The sequence below is a fragment of the Pipistrellus hanaki genome (genome assembly GCF_964339955.1).
Source record: "Pipistrellus hanaki genome assembly, chromosome: 9".
Taxonomy (NCBI): domain Eukaryota; kingdom Metazoa; phylum Chordata; class Mammalia; order Chiroptera; family Vespertilionidae; genus Pipistrellus; species Pipistrellus hanaki.
In genome coordinates, this window is record NC_140511.1 from 32,331,964 (window position 1) to 32,355,175 (window position 23,212).

Sequence of the window (23,212 nt, forward strand, 5' to 3'; positions counted from 1 at the left end):
TGTACCCTATCCGCCCTGATTCTGCACCAATGGGGTCCCCTGCTCCCTCCTGCAATCTGGAACCCCTTGGGGATGTCAGAGAGCCAGTTTCGACCTGATCCCATAGGCCAGGCCCAGGGACCACACTGTTGCACAAATTTGTGCACCGGGCCTCTACTTTAATATATTATGCCAATACATTATCTCATATCTTTACATTATTTGTAGACATTATCCTGACCATTTTATGGGTAAAATAACAAAGCAAAAAGGAATAAAAATTAAGCAGCTAACAAATGATGCATATTTTCACAACTGTAGGCCAACTGTTTCTGTCAACTGAGCCATTTTCTGTCCCAACTTTCAAACATGCAAAGCAGATGTTCGATAGGCAACCACAGCAACAGTCTAAGTGGCAACAACTAGCTGTGTAATGTGAAATACTGATGGTCTTTAGCTGTAGTTCCTAATCCTATTTTACCTTTCTCATAGGACCTGTGGTGCCAGTGGTGTTAAACAGCGAGTCAGGCCAAGGGTGCTGTACTCAAAAGGAAGCCCAGAGGCCCCAGCCCTTTGCTTCTCCCTAAGAACACTGGTTCCCAATTTTACTTCTAGACTCCAACATGCCATGTAAACACCACATTCTCATAAAATATATTCCATATTTTCAAAGGCCAGGGTACTGAAGATTAATTTTGAGATAAAGAACTGTCATAAGCAGTTCGTATTTTCTAAAGGTCATATCTTCATTTACAGGTAAAGACTGCTTTATTCACATTAATATTGCAAATAAGTTTTTAGTAGTTCTGTATCATTCAGAATATAGTTTCACAGCAGTAAGGAATAACCCCACAATCTCAGTGGAATACAATAAAAGTTTATTTTTTGCTTACACTTAGAAGTTCACAGGAGGAAAGTTCTCTGTTCAGAGAAGGGGAAAGGGAAGGAGAAGGAAGAAGGGGAAGAAGAGGAAGAAGAGGAGGAGGAGGAGGAGGTGCTTGAATGTCTGCCTACATGTTCAAGTCTACCCAGAGAGGCAGGGTTGGAACACGAATGAGAGATCATGATGCAGCAGTCTCTCTGTATTTCTTTTTAATAATGTATGACCTTTCACCTTTTTGATTCCCTGACCTCCATTATTTTGGTAACCATTTCGTTTTTTAATTTTGGTGTACAAACTGTAACATTTCATCTCTTAAAGTGTAACATGCAGGTCCCTTCAAGTAGAGATATCCCTTTGAGTGATAAATTCACAAAATGCTGTCTTTGTTTCCTGTATTAAAATTCATTTCAGTATTTAAAATAAAGTATAATCTGTGTTAAAAAAAAAAAAAAGGAGTTTAATATTATCTTTTCCCCCATTTCTAATTCAAACTAAAATCTCAGGATGAATGATCTGAAAACCACCAGTACAGACATAAATAGTTTCCAAGATGTTATTAAAAGTAGATTAAAAATCAGAAGTCACCTGGAGTAATACAAATTAATATGTCTGTAAGAAAAATCATCAAAGAAAAAGTCTTTACCTCGTGTTAGTAAAAAAGCAGTGAGGCAATTAACTTATGAATTGTGCTGTCTACATCTTGACAGTCGAGAGCATAGTTTGTAATCTCTCTACCAAAGAAACAAAAAGAACAAAAGATTATACATTCTGTATAGTCTATACAAAAAAAAAAAAAAAAAAAAAAAAAGACTATGTAAAAGTCTACAGCAAAAAAAGACTATACAAAACTGAAATTTTTTCATAGTTTTGGCATGCTAGGGCAAGCTATAAAAACACACACACACATAAAACACAAAACAAAACAAAACAAAAAAAACGAGATTAACTTTTAAAGATTCTTCAAAAGAAAGAACAAAAGTAAACTATGCAATTGGTATGCATGATAGCAAATTAAATTTAGAATGAATGATAATAATTGTTAGGTAATCTTTTCCAGAGAACTGAAGAAAAAAGGTATTACCAGATAGGTGGCAACCAAAGCCAATCCATTCTCACAAGAGTATCTTGCCTGTTTGGTGTTTAAAAACATAGTACTTGATGTAACACCATTTAAAGTCTACCACAAATAAAATAAAAACCCAATATAAACATTCCAAATCTTCAAACGAAAGTTCCATTCCAAATGCTCTCCTTTCAATGAAATGCACTAAGCCCAGAGTCAGATTAAATCAAGCCTGAACAGAACTTCTGAACTGTCAATAGGATATTAGTTCCTTTGTGCATTTGCACAATTATAAAACACCACTAAAGAGATGCACATATTTAACACAAGCTCCACTGAACCTAATTCAGAATGTCTCACTTAAAAAGCCTGAGGTAATATACAACCTGTAATATTTCTTTCTTTCTTTTTTTTGGCAACTGAAATTCACTATCTTATTCTTCCAAAATCTTTCATGTTACAAGGCTGAAGCGTGGCATTTTTTTCTTTAGCCTCTGAGACTATAATTTACTTGCAGAAAATATTTTATGTATGAGAAAATTCAGATGAATTATTATAATTTACATATATTTAAAATAACACTAGCTTGTCTTTAAAAACCATTAGAGAGGTTGTGTGTGCATGTTTGTGTGTGTGTGTGTGCGTTTGTGTGTGTGTATACACAGCCTCAAAAGATGTGACAGATAATAAAAAACATTTTAAAGCATGAATAATTGGAGAATTTCTTTGTCATCTATCTGGATTTACATTTTAGCTTTATGTTGAATAGGGATGCCTAATCTTTTCAGACTATTTCCTCATCTATAAAATAGAGCTACCAGTAATATTTCTTATAAAGTTCTTTGAAGAAAAATAATGTACATTAAGTGTTTAACACAGTGCCCAGCACATAGTAGGGCCCAATAAACATTAGCTGCTGCAGATGCCACTGCCTTATGCTTTTAAACAACAGATCAAATTTTCACAAAATATCCTCTTCCATAAATATTATGAGACTGAATTTTAAAAATAATATATGTAAGGATATATATATATATATATATATATATATGTAAAATGGAAGAAAATGCAAATATGTCTGGGATGCCATCACATCAGGACTGTTCACAAGGTTGGTGTGGCTGCAGGGTGGCACTCCAGGTCTAAGCAGATTCCCCTGCAGCATGCAGCTGACCTGGAGTTTACCAAACTTTACTGGAGCTGCTCCCCACACCCACATCCCCGGCCCCAGGACTATGCTCCCTGCAGCAGGGTGCCTGCAGCAGGGTGCCCCAGAAGCATCCTGACAGGCCGGTAGTCTGGGAGAGCTGAGTGGAGCATGGGCTGCAGGGAGCCACGGAGAGGTGGGGCTGCTGGAGCCATGCTCCTGGGGGTCTGAGGAGAGCGCCTGAAAGAGGAAGCTTCAGCGAAGAGGTTGGCCAAGAGCTGTGCTGGGGATCCTCAGGCACACAGACAGTTCTCTGCCTGAGGGGCAGCTCCGGGGTGAGTGCTGTGGCTTCTGCGAAGCAGCCAGCCAGGAGGCAGGCAGCCCAAGGAGCAGAGAGCTGCACCAATGTGGGGTGCACCGGGGGGGCTCAGGCAGGGACAGGGGGCTGGCAGGCGAGGCAGGTTCTGCAGTGGCTCCAAGATGCAGGAAACAAGAGGTGATGACTGCTGGCGTGGAAGGACATCCAGACGAAGCTCCCAGTGCTAACCAGGCCTCACCATGGCCTGAGCACTTGAGAGGCCATGACTCCTGCTCCCACCTTGGCCCAAAAGCAAGCCCATGCTGGCCCCAGTTCCCATCCCGCCTCATGGTGGCGTGTACCTGCACAATGAGTACAAAGCCTACCACCTGCCCTCCAGAAGAGGGGGACAATTAAGAATGGGGTAAGGGGCGGGGGAGAGGAAAGAATGTGGAGCATCCTTGATGAAGAGGTGCTTAGGTACAAGGCTTGGAAGCCTCACGGGGAGGTTTGTTCCAGCAGGCAGAAGCGGTTAGGAGCCAGCGATCCCAGATTGTGAGAGGGATGTCCTATTTTTTTTCTTCATTTTTTTCATTAAGGTATTATATGCATATATAATATATATATATATATATATATATTACCAATGTCTCCCCACCCCACTCTCATACATGCCCTCACCACCCAGTGTTTTGCATCCATTGGTTATGCTTATATGCATACAAGTCCTGTAGTTGATTTCTTATCTCCCCCATCTCTTCCTAACCTTGTTGCTATGACAGTCTGTTTGATGCTTTACTGCCTCTGTGTCTCTATACTTTTGTTCATCAGTTTATAAAGTTCTTTATTATCCACAAAGAGAGAGATGTCCTAAGCCACCAGTAGGACATCCCCCAAAGGGTCTGATTGAGAGGGTGCATGAATTTCGTGCACTGGGCCACTAGTATTATAATAATGGGAGTTAACATCTATTGACTAATGAATACGTACTGAGGGAGGACAGTAAGAAGCTAGGAAAATTTGTTGGCGAGTGAAATGGAAAAACTGAGGTAGATAGTTAAACAGCCAAGCAACTTACAGTCAGGTAATAAACTTCAGGTCTTATCTTTCCTAACCTACGACACTTAGCAGCAAGTGGTTTGCACACTCCAGACCTTGCCAGGCAGACCCACCTTAGTCTTGGTTCCTTTGGTGACATTCTTTGAATTTGAAACTGACCAGTGAATGACCCAGTTATGCTCATTTTGATGAAATGGCATTAGTAAAGGACACACCTGGAAATCTGGTGAAAATTCTATTGAGATCCTTCCCTGAGCCCTCCCCTAAAAATGCTACCTTTAGAAAATAGATAAAAACTCATAAGACAAAGGACCCAGTGTGCACCCTCTCTTGAGCATGCCTGAGCCATTCCACACCCCTTTCCTCAGGTTTGTATCTTTGCTTTCTTTTTCCTAAGCTCTAAAGTTTCCAAGGAGACTTGCAACCAGGTAAGCAGTGTGCAGTGGCAGCTCGTCTCAGGTTAACCCCCTGAACCAGACTCCAAGGGCCCTCCTTTTGCCTCTGTAACTGTTTCCTGAGTCCACACAGCCCATATGGCTCACTTATTCTGCTTCTGTGACTTTCTTTCTAAAAGGCCAAGGCAGCTCTGCCTAGGCTCACTTCTGTTGCTATGATCTTGCCTCTTCTATTTTTGTTTCACTGTCCCCAGCTTTAATAAATATACTCTCAACATCACCTGAACTTATATTGTGAAATCTTTCCCACATGAAGTCAAGAACCAACACATTCCAGAGCTTGCTAAGGTGGCCTGACGTTGGTCCCAGTTCCTTTATGGTGACAGTACCATGCATTGTTCTAACAAGTCATTCAATTATAGCAGTAATCTTAGGCCACATTATTAGCCCCATTTTTAAAACAGCAAAGAACTGAGGCAAAGGGAAGATAAGTACCTTGTCCCAAAATCACACAAGCTAGTAAGTGGTATTCAAGTTTAAGCAACAGACTCCAATCCTGCACTCCCAGTGCTCCAGATGAGACCAGACATTTGTGAAGGCCTTATAATCTGCCTGAAAGAGTGTATCATTGAATCGGAATGCTCTCTGGTCACAGTTGGGAAATGAACTGGACAGAAGAGACAGTAGATGTGTGGAGACCTATGAGAAGGTAGTTGTGGTAACCAAGGCTGTGGCAGCTGTGGTTAGAGAATACAGCACCTGCAGTGAGCATGAATAAAGTCTCGGGGCTCAAGATAGAGTTAAGGAGGTAAAACAAATAATTCTTGGTGACTAAATATTCAAGTAATTGAAAAGGAGAAGTTAGGGATGGTGGCCAAATTTCCAATTGAAACCAACTGGGTAAGTGGAAATTCCATTCACTAAGATGAATACTCAAAGTTTGAGGGAGACGGGATTAGGAGCAGTGCTGAGGCAGAGAAAATAAGTTCAATTTTGGACAAATTTATGTCGAGGGACAGTGAGAGAACCAAGTAAGCAGTTTAATTTGTGGGTCTGAAGTTCAGGAGAAATCTGAGCTTCAGATATAGACTACAGGGGCATTAGTAAGGAAATGGTAATTGAAGCCATAGATAACTCACAGGGAATATAATGAGTAAGAAAAGCTGAGGTCCTAGAAAAGAATACTAAATATATGAACGTTTAAGGAATGGTACAAGAAAGAGAAGAACGAGGAGGAGGAGGAATAGCCAGACAAAAAGTATCAAGAGAGCATGATGTAAGAAAAACTAAGGAAAGCGAGTTTTCAGAGATGAGAAATGGGCAACCATATCCTAAGTAGTTGAGAGGCCTTGTAAGATAAGAACAAAAAAATGTCCAGTAGATGTAGTTACAGGGTGTCTTAGATGACCTCAGTGAGATCAATTTGAAAGGCAAGATGCAGTAGAAATCAGATTATAGTAGCACATAAGAAAGCAAATGTGGACACCTGATTTGAGAAATTTGGTTATAAACAGGAAGAAATAAATAAGGTAGAGACTGGAAGGAATAATGGGGTTCTTTTATTTTCTCTCTCCCTTCTCCCACATGTAAACATAGTTATAAGCAACACCTAAGTATTTCCTGATGGTATCAACTCAATCTGCATTACTGTCCTCATCACCAACCTATTGACCTGTTGCGTTTTAATTCTGTTCCTCTTTCCAGGCCGGGACAAGATGCTCATTAGTGAAATATTCACTAACTTCCTAATTACACTAACCACAGCACCATTCCTGTTAGTTGCACGTAGTTCTTGCCACTATGTTATGACGACTTCACATTCCATATTAAAGTAATTTATATACAAATATCTCCGCCCATTTGAACTGATTTACCAAAATGCCATCCAGGGTGTAGCTTATAAACAACAAACATTTATTTCTGGAAGTTTTAGAGGCTGAGAAGTCCAAGATCCAGGCACCAGCAGATTCAGTGTCTGGTGAGCACCCACTTCCTGGTCCAGAGATGGAATCTTCTTGCTGTGTCTTCGTAAGGCAGAAGGAACAAAGCATCTCCCTTGAACCTCTTTTAGAAGGACACTAATCCCATTCAAGAAGGGCCCTGAACCCCCAAACCCTGAGGCTGCACAACCTAATCCAGTCCCAAAATCCCCACCTCCTAACACCAGCATCTTGGAGGTTAAGAATTGGGGGAGGACGGGAAGAAGGTAGAGGGAGGATTGGGGAAGGGGAGATACACAAACTCCCAGACCATAGCAACAAACACCATTTCCTCAGCCATTTCTCCCACCATGCTGTGAAAACCCACACTAACACTTTCTAAGTAGAACATGAGGTGGAAAAGATTGGGAGTTCCTGGTGTAGTCAAGCAGGCTGAGAAATGAAAAGAACAGGCTCTGAAGTTAGGAAGACCCAAATTCAAATCAAATTGGTTTGTTTCTAGTTATACAATTCTTGGCAAGTTGCTCATCCTCTCAAAGCCTCAGCTTCTCCGCATGTGAAATGGGGAAAACATCAGTACTTACCCTAGTGGGTAGTAGGTAATGGTAAGAATTAACTCAAGAGTGTTTATAAAGCCCTTAGCACAAAGCCTGGCACAAAGCAAGCACTCACTAAATATTACCTCGCTGTAATTATTTCATTTTCATCAAAGCCTCACCAGCAGGAAGAAGGGCCAAGCTGGCTCTTGAGCTCCGAGAGGCACAGACTGGTATGGTGCCTTTTTAAGTCACATGTGCTTATATGCGATTTAAATGTAAAATCCCAATTAACATATGACTCCATCAAAGCTGATTATATATAGATAGGTACCTGTTCCTCAGAATCATTCTCATTCTCATTCATTCTCTCTCTCTCTCTCTCTCTCTCTCTCTCTCTCTCTCTCTCTCTCTCTCTCTCTCTCTCTCTCTCTCTCTCTCATTATAGTTCTTCCCCTAAGAATTTGAAGTTTCTTTCACTAACTTTCTGCACTATTTCTTATAGAAAAGTGTTACAAATATGTGAGAATACAAACAGATTCTACTTAGGGTACATTAGCAGTTTCTTTCAATTACTTTACACTCTAAATAAGCTTGGGCACTGAGAGAAAGTTTGCTGTGCCCCAAGTGTGGCCTGTATCATTATCCCCACCCAGTGGACGACCACTCAGAGAAGACATAACTGACGGGTAGAAAAAAAGAGAAGAGAATGCTGAAAAGAAGGAATATGTTGAATTTGAAACAAAAAGTTCAACAGCCTAAAACAGAGAACCCAGTTAGATTTGTTGAGTTAGAAATGGGGTGAGAGGTCAAGATCTGGATCAGATCTGGATGTTATTAGCCAGTAAAAATAGTTAAATCCAGAGGAATTATGTTTTGAAAAGAATACTTTTAGACAAAACAGAACCTTATACAAAGTAGATGTGACCAGCTTAGTATCTATTTAATTCATGTGTGGAACAAAGAGAAATGATATTTGACTGCTGAAGTGAGATTAAGCAGAGCAGAATTAGTACTTAAGTTCAGTAAGCTAAAAGAGAGACTTGTTGAGAAGATAGTTTTAGACACACAAAATTCTAGTCGATCTTTTTTATGACAACAGCTGTTAGTAACATTCCAATTTCTTCTTTATGTCAAAAGTTTTATATTTCGATTGTAGCTTGTTCTTACTATGGCAAATTTGATCAGAAAAATAAGAAGTAAAACCCATATTCTACAACACAACATAGTTTCAGACTCATAAAATTTCAAGTAGCTCACAGCTTTAAAAATTATAATCTCTTTGGGAATCTAGTCAACAAAATAAACATTAACAGTAGAAATAAAATAATGTACTCAAATGTAATAAACAAAATAGAGTTTAAGACATGTCTGATTTCCTAGAAGAAATTCTTACACCTTAAATCTGAGGGATTACATTTAAATGACAATTGACTATATCCAGTGTGCTTAGGGCTGGAACTACATTTCCTAAATTAAAACAATTAAAATCCTTAATGTGTACAAATTGCTGTTCAAATAAATCGTCAATACCTATCTGTTCACATTTCATAAAGGAAACAATTAATGATACATCTGTGATCAATTAATGATAAATATCAGAAATGATTATAAATATCACCAGCTATACAGTATTAGTCACTTTAAAGGAAATACTTCTTTTGGAATTTTGCAACATACCAAATTAACTTAAAATAATGCAGTTGGCAAAGACTTCATGAGTTCTTGGACCTCAGTTATTTTTAGGTTAGAATAAATAAGCATCAGGATATAGGTCAACCCCAGCCAGCGTGGCTCACTGGTTGAGCACAGACCTATGAATGAGGAGGTCACGGTTTGATTCCCTGTCAGGGCACATGCCCAGGTTGCAGGCTCAAACCCCAGTAGGGGCAGTGGCAGGAGGCAACAATCAATGATTCTCTCTTATCACTAATGTTTCTATCTCTCACCCTCTCCCTTCCTCTCTGAAATCAATAAAAATATATTTTTAAATAGAAAAAATACATAGGTCAAATATATAAAATGGTTTCTACAGTAAAAGGATGACTTAAAAGTTTGGCTTTACTGTAATAAATAGCAACAACAAAAAATAGGAGACAAATCTTGAAAGCTTTTTAAGTCATGGAAAAAATCCTTAAAGAGTGGAAAAAAGGACAGAGATGATGATATTACAGAGACCAACGATGTAGAATCCAGTATTGGTAAATATTTTTTTAAATGTGCTCTTTGCAGTAAAAATTCTCTAATGTAGTCTCCATGTAAGAGACTATATACAAAAGATAAATTTATTTTAGCTTCCCTATTTTCTCCCTGTAATACATTTTAATATTCACAGTGACTGCTCAAAGATAAAAATGCCATGCCCAAATATGACCATAGACATGTCTATTCACACCAACTGAGTAATACGTTTGCCAATAGTCAGCTGTTTCTCTACAAATGTGTTTTACATCACTTGTTTTTGTTAATGCAATTATGTGACTAGCCTACATTATTACATAAAACAAATAGGAATAAAGTTAGCTTCCATGAAAACTGAGTTGAATGCTAGGAAGACAACACCTAATAAGTATGGCTTATACAACAAAAAAAACTCTGAACAACAGCTAGGGAACTCATATACAAAGAAAATGCTTTGTAAATGAGCAGATATTTGTGTGTGATACTCTATATGTGAGATATACTCATATTGATATTTTAGAGATGATGTCAGTGAAAACAAATCTCATGCCACTGCCATGAAGATAGCTTTCCCTGCACAGCGTAGGCCTCAGCCCGAATACAGCAGAGCAGACCTGCCCCATCTGCCCACAGACCTGCAGTGTGACACAGAGCCGGCCCAGCCAGCTTGCTTATTTTAGCCACTAAGATTTTGAGGTTGTAGCTTACACAACAGCTGATTGGTACAACAGTATAACAGGGAATACTAAATATTAACACATGTAAGAAGCTCCTACAAATCAGCGCAATAAATTTTAAAAATAAGAAATGGGTAGAAGATATGAAATCAAATGGCTATTCAGTAATAATTATAAAATTCTTAGGACTCAAGTGACTTCAATAAGGTTGGCTCGCTATAATAAATCTCCCTACAAGTTTTATACTAGTAAAAGTTGCTGGTGTTTGAAAAGGTTGAAGTGAAGAGAATCTTATCTTCCGTAAGAATCCCTTAAAGTATCTTAAAATGACATCCTGTAAGGGGGTTTATCCAAAATATTAGAATTTGGAATTATCTAATTCAAAAATCACTTTTTAACATTCAAACAAGTAACAGAAGACAGCAATTGTGCTTCAGTATTAGAGCTGATGTTTTTGTGATAGAAGAAATCAGATCTCATAAACTCAAATGCTTTCCATCATCTGATTCTGAATATCATTCTTGCCTTGAATATACCTAAGGAATTCAAACCCATAAGAATTACATGCTCCATTTCAGTGAAAAATCACCTAAGAAAGCATTCCAGGGCAGCCTGGATCCAGAGGACCTGGGTTTCCACAAGCTACTCATTTCCCTAAGGCCTGAGAACCCACAGGCTTGCCCACCCACCCCCTTTCATTTTGCATTTTAGGGTGACAGGAACAAGACAAACAGCCAGCACTCAGTCAGCATAGAAGTGCAACCAGTACAAGAAGGCTGTGTGATTGACAAGAGACTATAAAAGATGGAGGAGACCCACTTTTTCCTTTCTCTTAAGGAAGACTCTGGCTGAAATTTTAGAACTTAAAAGCTTCTCCTATTTCAACCAGTTCACCTTGCAGGTAAACACCTTCCTGGTTCAGTGACTCAGTCACATGTTAAAAACAGAATCCAGGTTGGAAATTGATAATGGTGAAAAAATCTTATTTTACTGTGGATTTCAGCTCAGTACAGCTGTGATGTACTTCCTCTCCCAGTAAGCCCTGTCACTAAACCTACACAGCATGAGAAATAAGCCTACATACATGGGTGTTTTATTTGAAGTTTTAAGGATACACTCTAGAATAAATCCAAAGATTTCCAATTTTTGCTATCTATAATATTTTGAAAAATGTCTAGAATAGAGCATGCAAGAAGAAAAATATATAATATAGCATATAAATATTAAAACAAGATATTTTTAATGTCCTTCTATGTCCTTTTACTCATTTTAATAATTTTCTATTGCAAAGAAGGTGATTTCAAAGCACTTCGCCCCAAATAAAAAATAAATACAGTAAGATTCTTCTTCAAAAAGTTAATCAATATGTAGTCAAATATAATTTGTGAAATATATATTCAATATATAAACAAGTTATGAAATGATAATTTATATTTCCAAATTTAATTCTCAATCAAACTAAATTGGAATGTATTAGAAATGGATTTTGCAGTTAAAGAGCATTCTTGTGATCAGTCTTTAAATGGTAATCTATGACTTTTCATTTTGACCAACAGAAATGCATCAGACTTCCAGTTGAGAATATATTCACTAAAAGCCTAAATTTTTCATATAAATAAATGTATTTAGATTCTTCAATCTTATTTCCCTCCAATTAATAAGTTCCTTTAATGTTGTACTATATCTGCATATATTTCTAACATTATTCTTTGTTGATAAAGCTTTTTTAACTGTACTTTTCAAATGTCACTATCAAGTAAAAAAATATCTTAACTCATAAGGAGCAAAAATTTTTCATTCTTATTAAGACAGTGTTGTAATGATGATCTTATATATGCTTGTGACTTCTATCATTTTCCTTCTAATTCTAAAATGTAATGTCTCAGAACTATGCATATTCTAAACTGCAGTTCTGACAGTCTGGGGAGAGAGAGCTGGCAAGCCTTGCAGGACACTTGCATGTTCTCCATTCTGCCATTCTCCAAGGTAACATTCCTCTTTCAAATGCACCTGAGAAAGAGAAGTTTCCTGACGTTCTCATTCTCTTCCAATGCATGCAAAGGTGCCTACAACAAAGTGACATCCCTGGGATGTGGCAACCAGGGGAAGGTTTAATGGTAGAAACACAAGAAACACCATGCCACTGTACACAAAATGTTTCCATACCAGTTTTCCTCTAAGAGCTTAATAGATATATATTTAAATTATATGTGACTGTTTCCGAGCACCCATTCTTCCAGGTCCTGGGAATTCTCTTCTGTGTGCTAAAATACCTGCTTCTTGTTTAAGGAGCATTATTACCAATCACAGAAAGTTTTACAACAGACTTTGCTGATACAGATATTCAAATTAGAAGCTGTTAAGTTTAATTACTTACTTTACCAGCTATGAGGAATGCTATAATTCACTGTGTGATTTTTTTCAAACCCTTCTCTTTATTTTCTGCTTGAATTCTCTTAGAAGTAATCAAGGGACACTATTGTGGAGCAGAGTTCATTAAGAGCATGAACTTTGGATCCAGACTGTGTAGGTTCAAATCCTCATGCCCACTGATATATATACATATATATATGCCCACTGATATATATATATATGTCAACTTCTACACATCTTCTAATTTGTTCAGCTTCCAGTGTTTTTCTCTTCCACATCCTAGCAGCAATCCTCATATCTTAGATAAATCCACTCTTCGCCATATCATTACCATAACTCTCAGTCATGTTTTCACCATTCCTGGATAACTGCTATAATACCCTCCCATTACGAGTCACTGTGTCCTCCTTCTAAACTCCCAATACACTCTCTACATCGCTGAAGTAATACCTTCAAAATAAAAATCTAATTATTTAGGGCAAACCCTCCTAACCCTAAGGTAAAACATTTATGATCTGAATGCTATATGTAATTTTCTAGACAAGATTTATGTGTATGTCTAGGCAATCCATTAAGAAGTAGAACCTCAATATTTAAAAGACTTTCATTAAAAACAGAAAATGGTTAAAAGACCCAGAGCAAAAGTTCTTTACTTGCATTTAAAGTTATTTCGAAGATATTAAGTTAGGTTTATGTAAAGAGATTCTAGGACAACCAAACATATTTCACTCAATATCTGTAGGTTGTTCAGCCAATAAATAGTTTCATTTTTCTTAAATACAAACATTACATCTTTATCTTGAGACTAATGAAATGCTTTATCAGTTGTGCCTTTCCAGACGGCTGATGAGAATTTATTATATGTCAGCCACATCACTAATGTTTCTGTCTAAAACAAAATACATTTTAATTTGCACTGGTTTCTAACTAAAAATGCAAAGCTTTTCAATGTTTATATAGTTTGAGATAAGTCTGCTGTGAATCATTTGTAGCCTGTAGATTATGTACTATGACAAGTCTGAGCCTTTTGTTCTACATGTTTAAACAAACTTGCTTTGCTGCTGTTCTTTTAAAGGCAGGTGGAAAAAAATTCTAGCTAGGTACTCACTAGATGGGATCAAAGTTGTCATAATACGCTTTATGATACTGTCTATTTTAAATTCAATTATTTAAAGAAAAAAGAAGCTCACAACTGAACAAGAGGAAGACAAATAATCCAATTAAATTATAATACTGGAATAAACACTTCCCCAAAGAAGACATACAGATGGCCAACAGACATATGAAAAAAATGCTCAACATCACTAATCATCAGAGAAACGCAAATTAAAACCACAATGAAGTATCATCTCACACCTGTCAAAATGATTATCATCAATAAATCAACAAATAACAAGCGCTAGTGAGGATGTGGAAAAAAGGAACCCTAGTACATTGCTGGTGGGAATGCAGACTGGTGCAGCCACTGTGGAAAACAGTATGGCAGTTCCTCAAAATATTAAAAATGAAACTGCCTTATGACCCAGCAATTCTACTTCTAAGAATATATCCTAAGAATCCTGAAATACCAATCAGAAAGAATATACGCATGCCTATGTCCATAGCAGTGCTATTTACAATAGCTAAGATCTGGAAACAGCCCAAGTGCCCATCAGTAGATGAGTGGATAAAAAGGCTGTGGTATGTACATTTATACCATGGAATACTGTGCAGCGGCAAAAAAGAAGGATCTATTATCCTTTGAGACAGCATGGAGGGACCCAGAGAGTACTATGCTAAGTGAAATAAACCAGTCATAGAAAGATAAATATTACATGATCTCACTTATATGTGGAATCTAATAAATTGACAAAATAAACTGACAAAATAGGTCCAGAGATATGAAAGCACAGAACAGACTAGCAGATATCTCAGAGGGAAGGGGGAGAGAAGGACAGGAAGAGATTAACCAAAAAACTTACATGCATATATGCATAGCTCAAAGCTTGGGGTGGAGAATGCTATAGGGGGAAAAGGGGATACCTGTAATACTCTCAACAATAAAAGTAAATTTTTAAAAAAGGAAAAATGAAGCTCATTTACATCATTTTTAAAATATTGGTGTTCTCCAGACACAGAAACTTAACATTGAACATAAAACTTACAATGTTTAAAGGTATTGCATGTTTCATTATTTTTTTATGAGCAAAATTAATTGTAATAGTTTCGGAACAGCATTTGTGTTGTTGAGTCTTTCTTTTGCTTCTCAATTAAAACAAAAAAGAGCTAGTAGTTCAAAAGAAACTAACTTCTTTTCTCCACAAGACTGTTGGGAAGATCCTAATGAAGCCTGAATTAATGACTATGATGAATTCTTTGGCTTGAGAAAATGTAAGTTGCTTTACCCATAAACACACATTTGGAAGTAAAGAAATGTTTCCAAGGGGTGCATGAGACAAAGAATTCTATCAAGTTTTCCACCATGACTTCTGCTTGACCTGAATTGCGAGTGACAGACAATGCTCTATGGTGAAGCTATGATAACAACATACAAAATAATAAATAATTGAACAAAGGAGTCAGAGCAATTATGACATATGCTCACTAGGGTAAAACTGAGAACCTTTGTCTTTAAAAACATATTCCAAATATTATAGTATGTGTTGGTATCAATAGACAGCCTGATAGCTGGATGGGCAACTGGTTAAGAGGTGGAACAAAACTAGAACTCTCTCCTCACATGTTACCTTTTTTTAACCAAGCCTCTAAAGTGCTCTTAGGATTCCATTGGAATGTGAGCCTTATTTCTGACATACAGATTGAAAATTGAGATCACCATGTATCAGATAAAATAACCATACCTGTAAAAAGGCTATTAAAAACTATGCAAAAGTATATACACATTTTAATAACCAATATTTCATTACTAAAAACACTGTCAAGTAAATTCATATAATAAATATTTATGAAACAACTTCCTCAAGTTTTTCTTTAAAAAATTGGCACATTTTCTCTCTATTGAAAGGGGGTCTCATTTCCCTTTATCCACATTTATGGGTTAGGATAAAAACACAAGTTAACTCATTTCTAACATAAAATATTTTTTCTTAGCCTTTTCGCAAAAGAGATTACCATAAATGGAGTACTGGGGACAATATTATTTAATATTGACTTATCAATTGGAACTAAAAAGATTGTTAATAAATGGAATAAATATGTCTCAAATATCTGTATTGACAGTAAAATGAATCTTAAGAATAAAATATTCTAATGCAATTCGACTTGTAACTGTTATGTACAATATTGCTTGTTCATTCCAAACAAACATATAACATTGTTTTATTTGGTTGTAGTACTTTATAAATAGTTTTACTTTACCATTTGCCAAACCCATTTTGTTGAGTTATTCAAACTAACTTCTGCCAAGAACACTAGGAATTTGGTGATAGTGCTTCTTTTAGGAGAAAAACAACCCCTTTCCTCAGAAAATTGAAAATGTTTATCTTGGCAATAAAACCTTATATTGAGCCTTCTGGAAAGTATTTTAAAGTGTTGTTTCTGTGACTGAAACAGGAAAAGGCCCTGCAACTCTGCACCAAAATACATATTTATAGGGTTGATTTTCTTTCTACACCAAAAATACTAGGTTGATGGCAGCAATTTTCAAAGAACCATGCTAAAAACTGAGCATTATCACTATATTCAACACACAATTTATTTGTTAAGCCTCAAAAACTTCTGATGACTAACAAATGCTAAATATTGACAAAATATGCTGTCTTCAGATGCCATATTGGAAAGGGTTATTTTATTTAACCACCTGTTCTGTTAGGAATTTTAATAAAAAGAAAACTTACTTGATATTATACTTTTCTCTTATGTGTATAAAAAATGTTTCTATTTTTTCTTTTAAAAAAAATAAGTTTTTTATCTTTTTTAACATTTTCCCTATTAGATATGCTTTATCTTCAGACAATACAGAACATAGCGATAAACCACATAAACTTTTGCAGTACTGTCCTAATAATGTATCTCTATATATGATTATGAAGTTTGGGAAAATTGACAAAAATGAAATAGCTTGTTATTTAACTCTTCTACCCACCCCTAAATTATTAAAATATGAGACCACAGAAACTGTATGGTATGCATGAAGCTGTATTAAAATGGTAGGTCAAACAATTTCACAAAGACCACCAGATAGCTGCAATGATTTGTCAGTCATTATTAACCGCCATAAAATATTACATATACCATTACCAATCCTTTGCAGACCAAGTTGAAACTTTATCTATTTTTCTTCCTTCTAACAGCCTGGCTGTCCCTTTATAAAAATAATAACATCATCACTTTATATTTGCATAACATTTTTTATAAAGTTAAAATGTGCTTATCAAATATTTATTTAGGATGTCTGGCAGGGAATTAGTTGTTAAAAAATCCTGGTATGGTTAAATTACTTCATTTAGGTTAAAAAAAAGAAAAGAAAAATATCTAACAAATATATCTTATTAAAATCCATAACTGCCTTTATCAGTTAAATATAAATTTTAATATTAAAAGTCTGGTCTTTCCTGCTGTGACTGAATTCTGTGTAAATCCAGAAACATCAAGAAAGGGTTTATTCAAATGAGTGCAGTAGGAATAAACTAAATGGGCATTACGGTGTTACTGAAAAGGAAGACTAGGAAGAAGTGGACTCTTCCTGAACAAAAATCCTATTCTCATGCTGCTATGGTTACGTAACAATGACAGACATCCTTGTAATTGGCAGTAAAATTTTGAGCCATCCTAACACTCCCTCTTATTCCTCGGAGTCTCAGTGTCAATAAAAAACAGCTCTTACATCCTGAGCTAATTTAATATTTGAAAGGCTATGATTAATGTCCTAGGTTACCTTCACAGAAGACTTAGATTAAACCCTACCATCACATATTCTTCTGTAAATTTAAAATGTTAACTGTATATAAGAATATCTGAAGTCAGGTAAAAAAAAAAATACCCATCATAATTTGAGAACTAATAATTTACATATTCAGCTCTCACATTCTTTAAGTAGAATGTGAACAAATAAATCCCTCTCTATCTCTATTTACTAAGGTGCAGTGATTTATCTCAACCACTCTAGAAACAAAACAAGACAAAACCCATGCCACTCATAGGATACAATTATTTTGGTAACACTTTAGTTATATGGTTGATGGAAATTATAAAGGAACACTGTTTTTTCTATTAAAATAAGTAGGTATAACAGAACATACCTGAAAAAGAACATGTACATGGCAGCTGTGATGCAGAACAAAAGGACCTGTAACAGGAGAAAATACATTACTTGCAAATGAATACTGACATTGTCATAGGGCTGTCTTATGAAAGGAACATACATACTATTAATTCTTGTACCTGAGACAATTTAAAGATGTACAAAAATAGTCATACATCTTTCATTTTTTACATTTCAAATAAACTGCATTAAGGTAATAAAGAATGTATACACATAAATAAGTATATATAAATATTGTAATTACATGTGTATATGTATATAGGCTGAGCAGAAGGATAACACAGTTCAAAAAAGAAGAGACAATTTTTAAAATTATCCCTAAGAATGCCATAAAAAATTAATGCAATCTTGCCATCTATCAATACAACAATATGGATGGACCTAGAGGGTATTATGCTAAGTGAAATAAGTCAGAGAAAGACAAAAACTATATGATTTCACTTATATTAGGGATCTAAAAATCAAAAAGAACAAAACAGAAACAAACTCAGATAGAGAGAACAAAATAATAGTTGCCAGATTTTGGGAGGGATTGGGGTTTGGAAGGTGGGGAGAACAAAATGAAAGGATTTAAGAAGTATAAATTGGCAGTTATAAAAATAGTCATGGAGATGAAAAGTAGAGTTTAAGAAATATAGTGGAAAATGTTGTAATTATGATGTATAGCATCAGGTGGGTACTTGACTTAGTGGGTTGATCACTTCTTAAGTTATATAAAAGTCTAATCACTATGTTGTATACCTAAAACTAATACAATATTATATATTAACTAATTGTAAAAACAAACAAATAAAATAAAAAAACACAAGAATGGCTAAAGAAGCAAGTTTTTAAAAAGACAATGGCTTTATAATTAAGTCAGCAAATAAATCACATTTATTAACTATTATATTAAGATGACCATTTTTTAAAAATGTAAAACACAGCCCAGTTGTCAACCAATTCTAATCAATAAGAAAAGCTCCTAAAATATATAATCATCTTTTGTGGGATATAATAAACCAGCTATTGAAATTTCTCCTAAAAGCAGGTATCAGAACATAGTAAATCTGGATTAAAGCTCCCCTCAAACACACCATACTAAGTACACGACATTCTGAGCTATATATGGAAAGAATCCAGAACACAAGTCCTGAACAAAACCTGATTTATGTCAACAAAGCTTTTCTCTTTACTCTCCGTGTTTTATTTTAGGTCGTTTCTACTGGTTGTGCCTTAAAATTTACTGGAATCCATCTACTTCATTAATTTCAATTTTATTTAATTTTTTAACTAAATATTTTATGGCTCCTTCCCCCCCCCCCCCCCCATTGTTAGCTTATGTTAGTGTTTGTTTTAGGGTTTATAGTTTACATCTTTAAATTGATAGTTTTCATTCAAGTGATATTATACCACTTCACATGTAATACAGAAACTTGCAATACTACACTTTTATTTGTTCCCTTTGTTCAATATTTATGATAATACTAGGGGCCCGGTGCACAAATTCAAGCACCAGTAGGGTCCCTTGGCCTGGCCTCTGGGACCAGGTCAAAACCGGCTCTCCAACATCCCCCAAGAGGTCCCAGATTGCGAGAGGGTGAAGGCCAGGCCAAGGGATCCCACTCGTACACCATGGGGGCCAGGGAGGGACGAGGGAGGTTGACCAGCCAGGAAGGCACTGTGGGAGGGTTCCAGGGCATGTCTGGCCCATCTCTCTCAGTCCTGATCAGCATATGTTATCTCATTACTTAGAGGAGATGCAATAAATAATGAATACCAAAGTACACTTTGTAAACATGTACACTTATATCTCTGGAGGTAAATTCTTAGAGCTGGATTCACTGCATAGAAAGAAGGACAGGTGCATTTTTAATTTGATACATTTCCTTTAACATATATGAAAGTAGATATTTCCTTAGACTAGCTATTTCCCTATACCCACAAAAACTGTGATTTATCAAACTGTCTTATCCTTATCAAACTGATGGGTGAAATAAAATATATATTATGGGTTTATTCTTCTTATGAGTGAGAGCACTGCAGGTTTATAAAACTTTTTGTTTGTTGTTTGATCAGTCAGTTTAACTTCTTCATATAATTGCCTATTTTAGGATTGATCTTTTAGAAACCATTTTTATTTATTTTTTTAATATATTTTTATTGATTTCAGAGAGGAAAGGAGAGGGAGAAATAGAAACATCAATGATGAGAGAGAATCATTGAATGGCTGCCTCTTACACACCCCCTACTGCAGATTGAGCCCATAACCCAGGCATGTGTCCTGACAGGAAATCTAACCAGGACCCCCTAGTTAATAAGTCAATGTTCAACCACTGAGCGACACCAGCCAGGCAGAAACAATTTTTTTAAAAACTGATTATACTTATATGAAACCCTAGGAATAAATTCATTATTAGCTATTTTTAGGAAGAATATGAGTGGTTAGATAAAAGTAATCATGTAAAGGAAATCTCATAAAGTATTAAGTCAAAAGATTTTAAGTCAACAGTGTACAGAAAATATCTATATCTATATCTATATCTATATAAAAAAGTCTAATATGCAAAGTGTTCCCTCGGGAGTTCCATCACTTGCGATGACTTCTATAAAGGTATTCACCAAAACATCTGATTATTATTTAGATTGCTCAGTATGTTTAGGCAATGCTGTTTTTGGTTGTCTGTACTTAGAACATAAAGTCCCAAAGGGCACAGTCTTTACTTTAACTCCATGCATGTGTGATTATTGATATATAAGGCTTTCCATAATGACGTCAGTTTCCATTTATATCAATCATCTTCAAAAAACTAAATAGTATTCCCATTCATACATTGTACTTTAAAGTCCGTTAAACATTTTCAACTTTTCTGAAAATACATGGTCTCTTGGGGAAACCATTTTTATTGGATAAATACACATTATCACAATTTGTAAGATATATATTTTAATTTTGAACACAAACATATTACCATAATATTGGTTTGCTTCAGTTAATACATATTTTTTAGCAACGGTATTCTCAAACTAAAAAGCTATGTATTGTTTTGTAATTATAAAAATCCTTACATAATTCAAATCACATAATAATATATGCCCATCTTTTTAATCTGTCTCTGTTTCAAATTAGCAGTTTTATTATTTTTTTTTTAAGTTTCCCTTCCTTGACAAAACAAACATAGGAAAAATACAAAACGCTTTATAAGAATTCAGAGCCACATATGTCAGACTAGAATGAAAAAGGATGTCTTAGATTTCCAAATTTAAGATTATAAACTTAATCAAATCACTTTCATTTTTTAAGCTTTAACTTTTTCATTTTTAAATAAGTTAATCTGTATGATCCTTCTGAACTCCACAATTCTATGATTCTATAAGTCTTTCTTTCCACTATCCAGCCAAATCATTTTAAAACAAAATAGCACTAATATATAGACACCAATCTCATAAAATATGTATATTTTATAGAAAAATATAAACTTATGTATACATATATACAAATATACACATATACATATGTTAAGCAGATGAAAGTACTTGTTCTCACTGAACTGAATGTAATTAAGGGAAATTACATTAAATATGCCAAACACTTGGGCCTCATCTCTTCCTTGCACTGCTCACCATTCTTGATTTATACCTCAAGGTCAGCAAACAGAGTCTGACAACATATTAACCTTGAAATTTTCCAGTTGTAGAAACAGCTATGTTAGATAGTGGCTGGGAAGTACAGACATATATGGCACCCTGTTTTTTTTTATGGTAATTGGGTAAGCTGTTTGTCTTCCATGGAAATAAAATAACTTAATGTATATAATTATAGAAAAGGTTCAATATGTAATAACTAATACAACCTAGAAGTTACATTCCTCTTTACAACAAAAGTCTAATTCTACTGGCAGATTTTTATAGAATATATAGCTTTAAAACAACTCGCTATTTAAAAATTTACAGATAAAAGATATGTAGAAAACATCAGTCTTCATTAAAAACTTTAAAAAAATAATATGCAAATTTCATCGAACAAAATACTCACCGAAAGTACCGCATTTTCCGGAGTATAAGACGATGCCCTTAATTTTACAGTTAAAACATAGGTTTAGGCCTATATTCGCTGCATAAGACTACCCCCCACTTCCGAGGCAACACCAGTTCTTTTTTTAATAGACCGCCTCTCTGAATCTGGCCAAGGCTTTTATTCTGAGCAGGCTTTTATTCGTTTCAAAAGTCGTCTTATACGCCGGAAAATACGGGTATATTCTCAGAACTGAAGCTATAAAAACCAATTATTCACTTGATTCCCATCTCTGTTCTATCATGTAAAGAAAATGCAGTTTATTGTAAATAAAGGATGGCAATGACTTATATTTAAAAACTAGAGGCCCAGTGCACAAAATTCATGCAGGGGGCGGGGAGTGTGACCCTCAGGCCAGGCTGCACCCTCTCCAATCTGGGACACCTCAAGGGATGTCCGACTGCCCGTTTAGGCCAGATCCTATGGACAGTAGGGCAGTCCTCTCACAAACCAGGACTGCTGGCTCCTAATTGCTTGCCTGCCTGCCTTCCTGATTGCCCCTAACCACTTCTGCTAGCCAGGCTATACACCTCCTAACCACTCCCCTGCAAGCCTGACTGATGCCTAACTGCTCCCCTGCCAGATTACTTGCCCCTAACTACCCTCCCCTGCAGGCCTGGTCACCCCTAAATGCCCTCCCCTGCAATCCTGGTCCCCCATAAATGCTGACCCCTGCAGGCCCAGTCACCCCCAACTTCCCTCCTCTGCTGGCCTGGTCATCCCTAACTGACCCCCTGCAAGCTTGATCGCCCCCAATTGCCCTCCCTTGTAGGCCTGATCTCTCCCAAATTCCCTCCCCTGCTGGCCTATCGCCCACAACTGCCCTCCCTTGCAGACCTAATACTTCCAAAATGCCCTCTCCTGCTGGCACCCATCTTTGGCTACATGGGGGAAGGCATCTTGTGTGTTAGAATGATGGTCAATTTGCACATTAATCTTTTATTAGATAGGCTAGAGGCCTGATTCATAGGTGGGGGGTGGCTGGTTTGCCCTGAAGGGTGTCCTGGATCAGGGTGGGGGTTCCCTTGGGGCATGGGGTGGCCTGGGCACGGGGCCTGTGGTGGTTTGCAGGCCTGCCACCCAAGCAGAGGCCCTGATATCTGGGGTTTATTTATCTTCTATAATTGAGACTTTGTAGCCTTGCTCGGAGCCAAGCCTCTGGCTCACTCCATGGCCACAGCCATTTTTGTTGGGATTTATTCATCTTGTGTAATTGAAACTTTGTAACGGAGGGCAAGGCAGGCCAGGCCTACAGGAGCTTGGCTTCCTCCATTGCTGGGGAAACCCAAGCCTCCTGCAAGCCTCTGTAGCCGCAGCCATCTTGGTTGGGTTAATTTGCATACTTGCTACTGAATTATTGGTGG

General features: G+C 36.5%; 1 protein-coding gene across 3 annotated transcripts in view; it reads right to left on the reverse strand.

Moving 5' to 3' along the window:
• Positions 1-23,212, reverse strand: part of TMEM135 (transmembrane protein 135) — a 192,066-nt gene that overhangs the window by 58,465 nt on the left and 110,389 nt on the right. For all 3 annotated transcript variants that reach the window (XM_084895225.1, XM_084895226.1, XM_084895227.1), the window contains one exon: positions 17,772-17,818. In XM_084895225.1, coding sequence (XP_084751351.1) covers positions 17,772-17,818 — 47 coding nt within the window. The remainder of the gene's footprint in view (positions 1-17,771; positions 17,819-23,212) is intronic.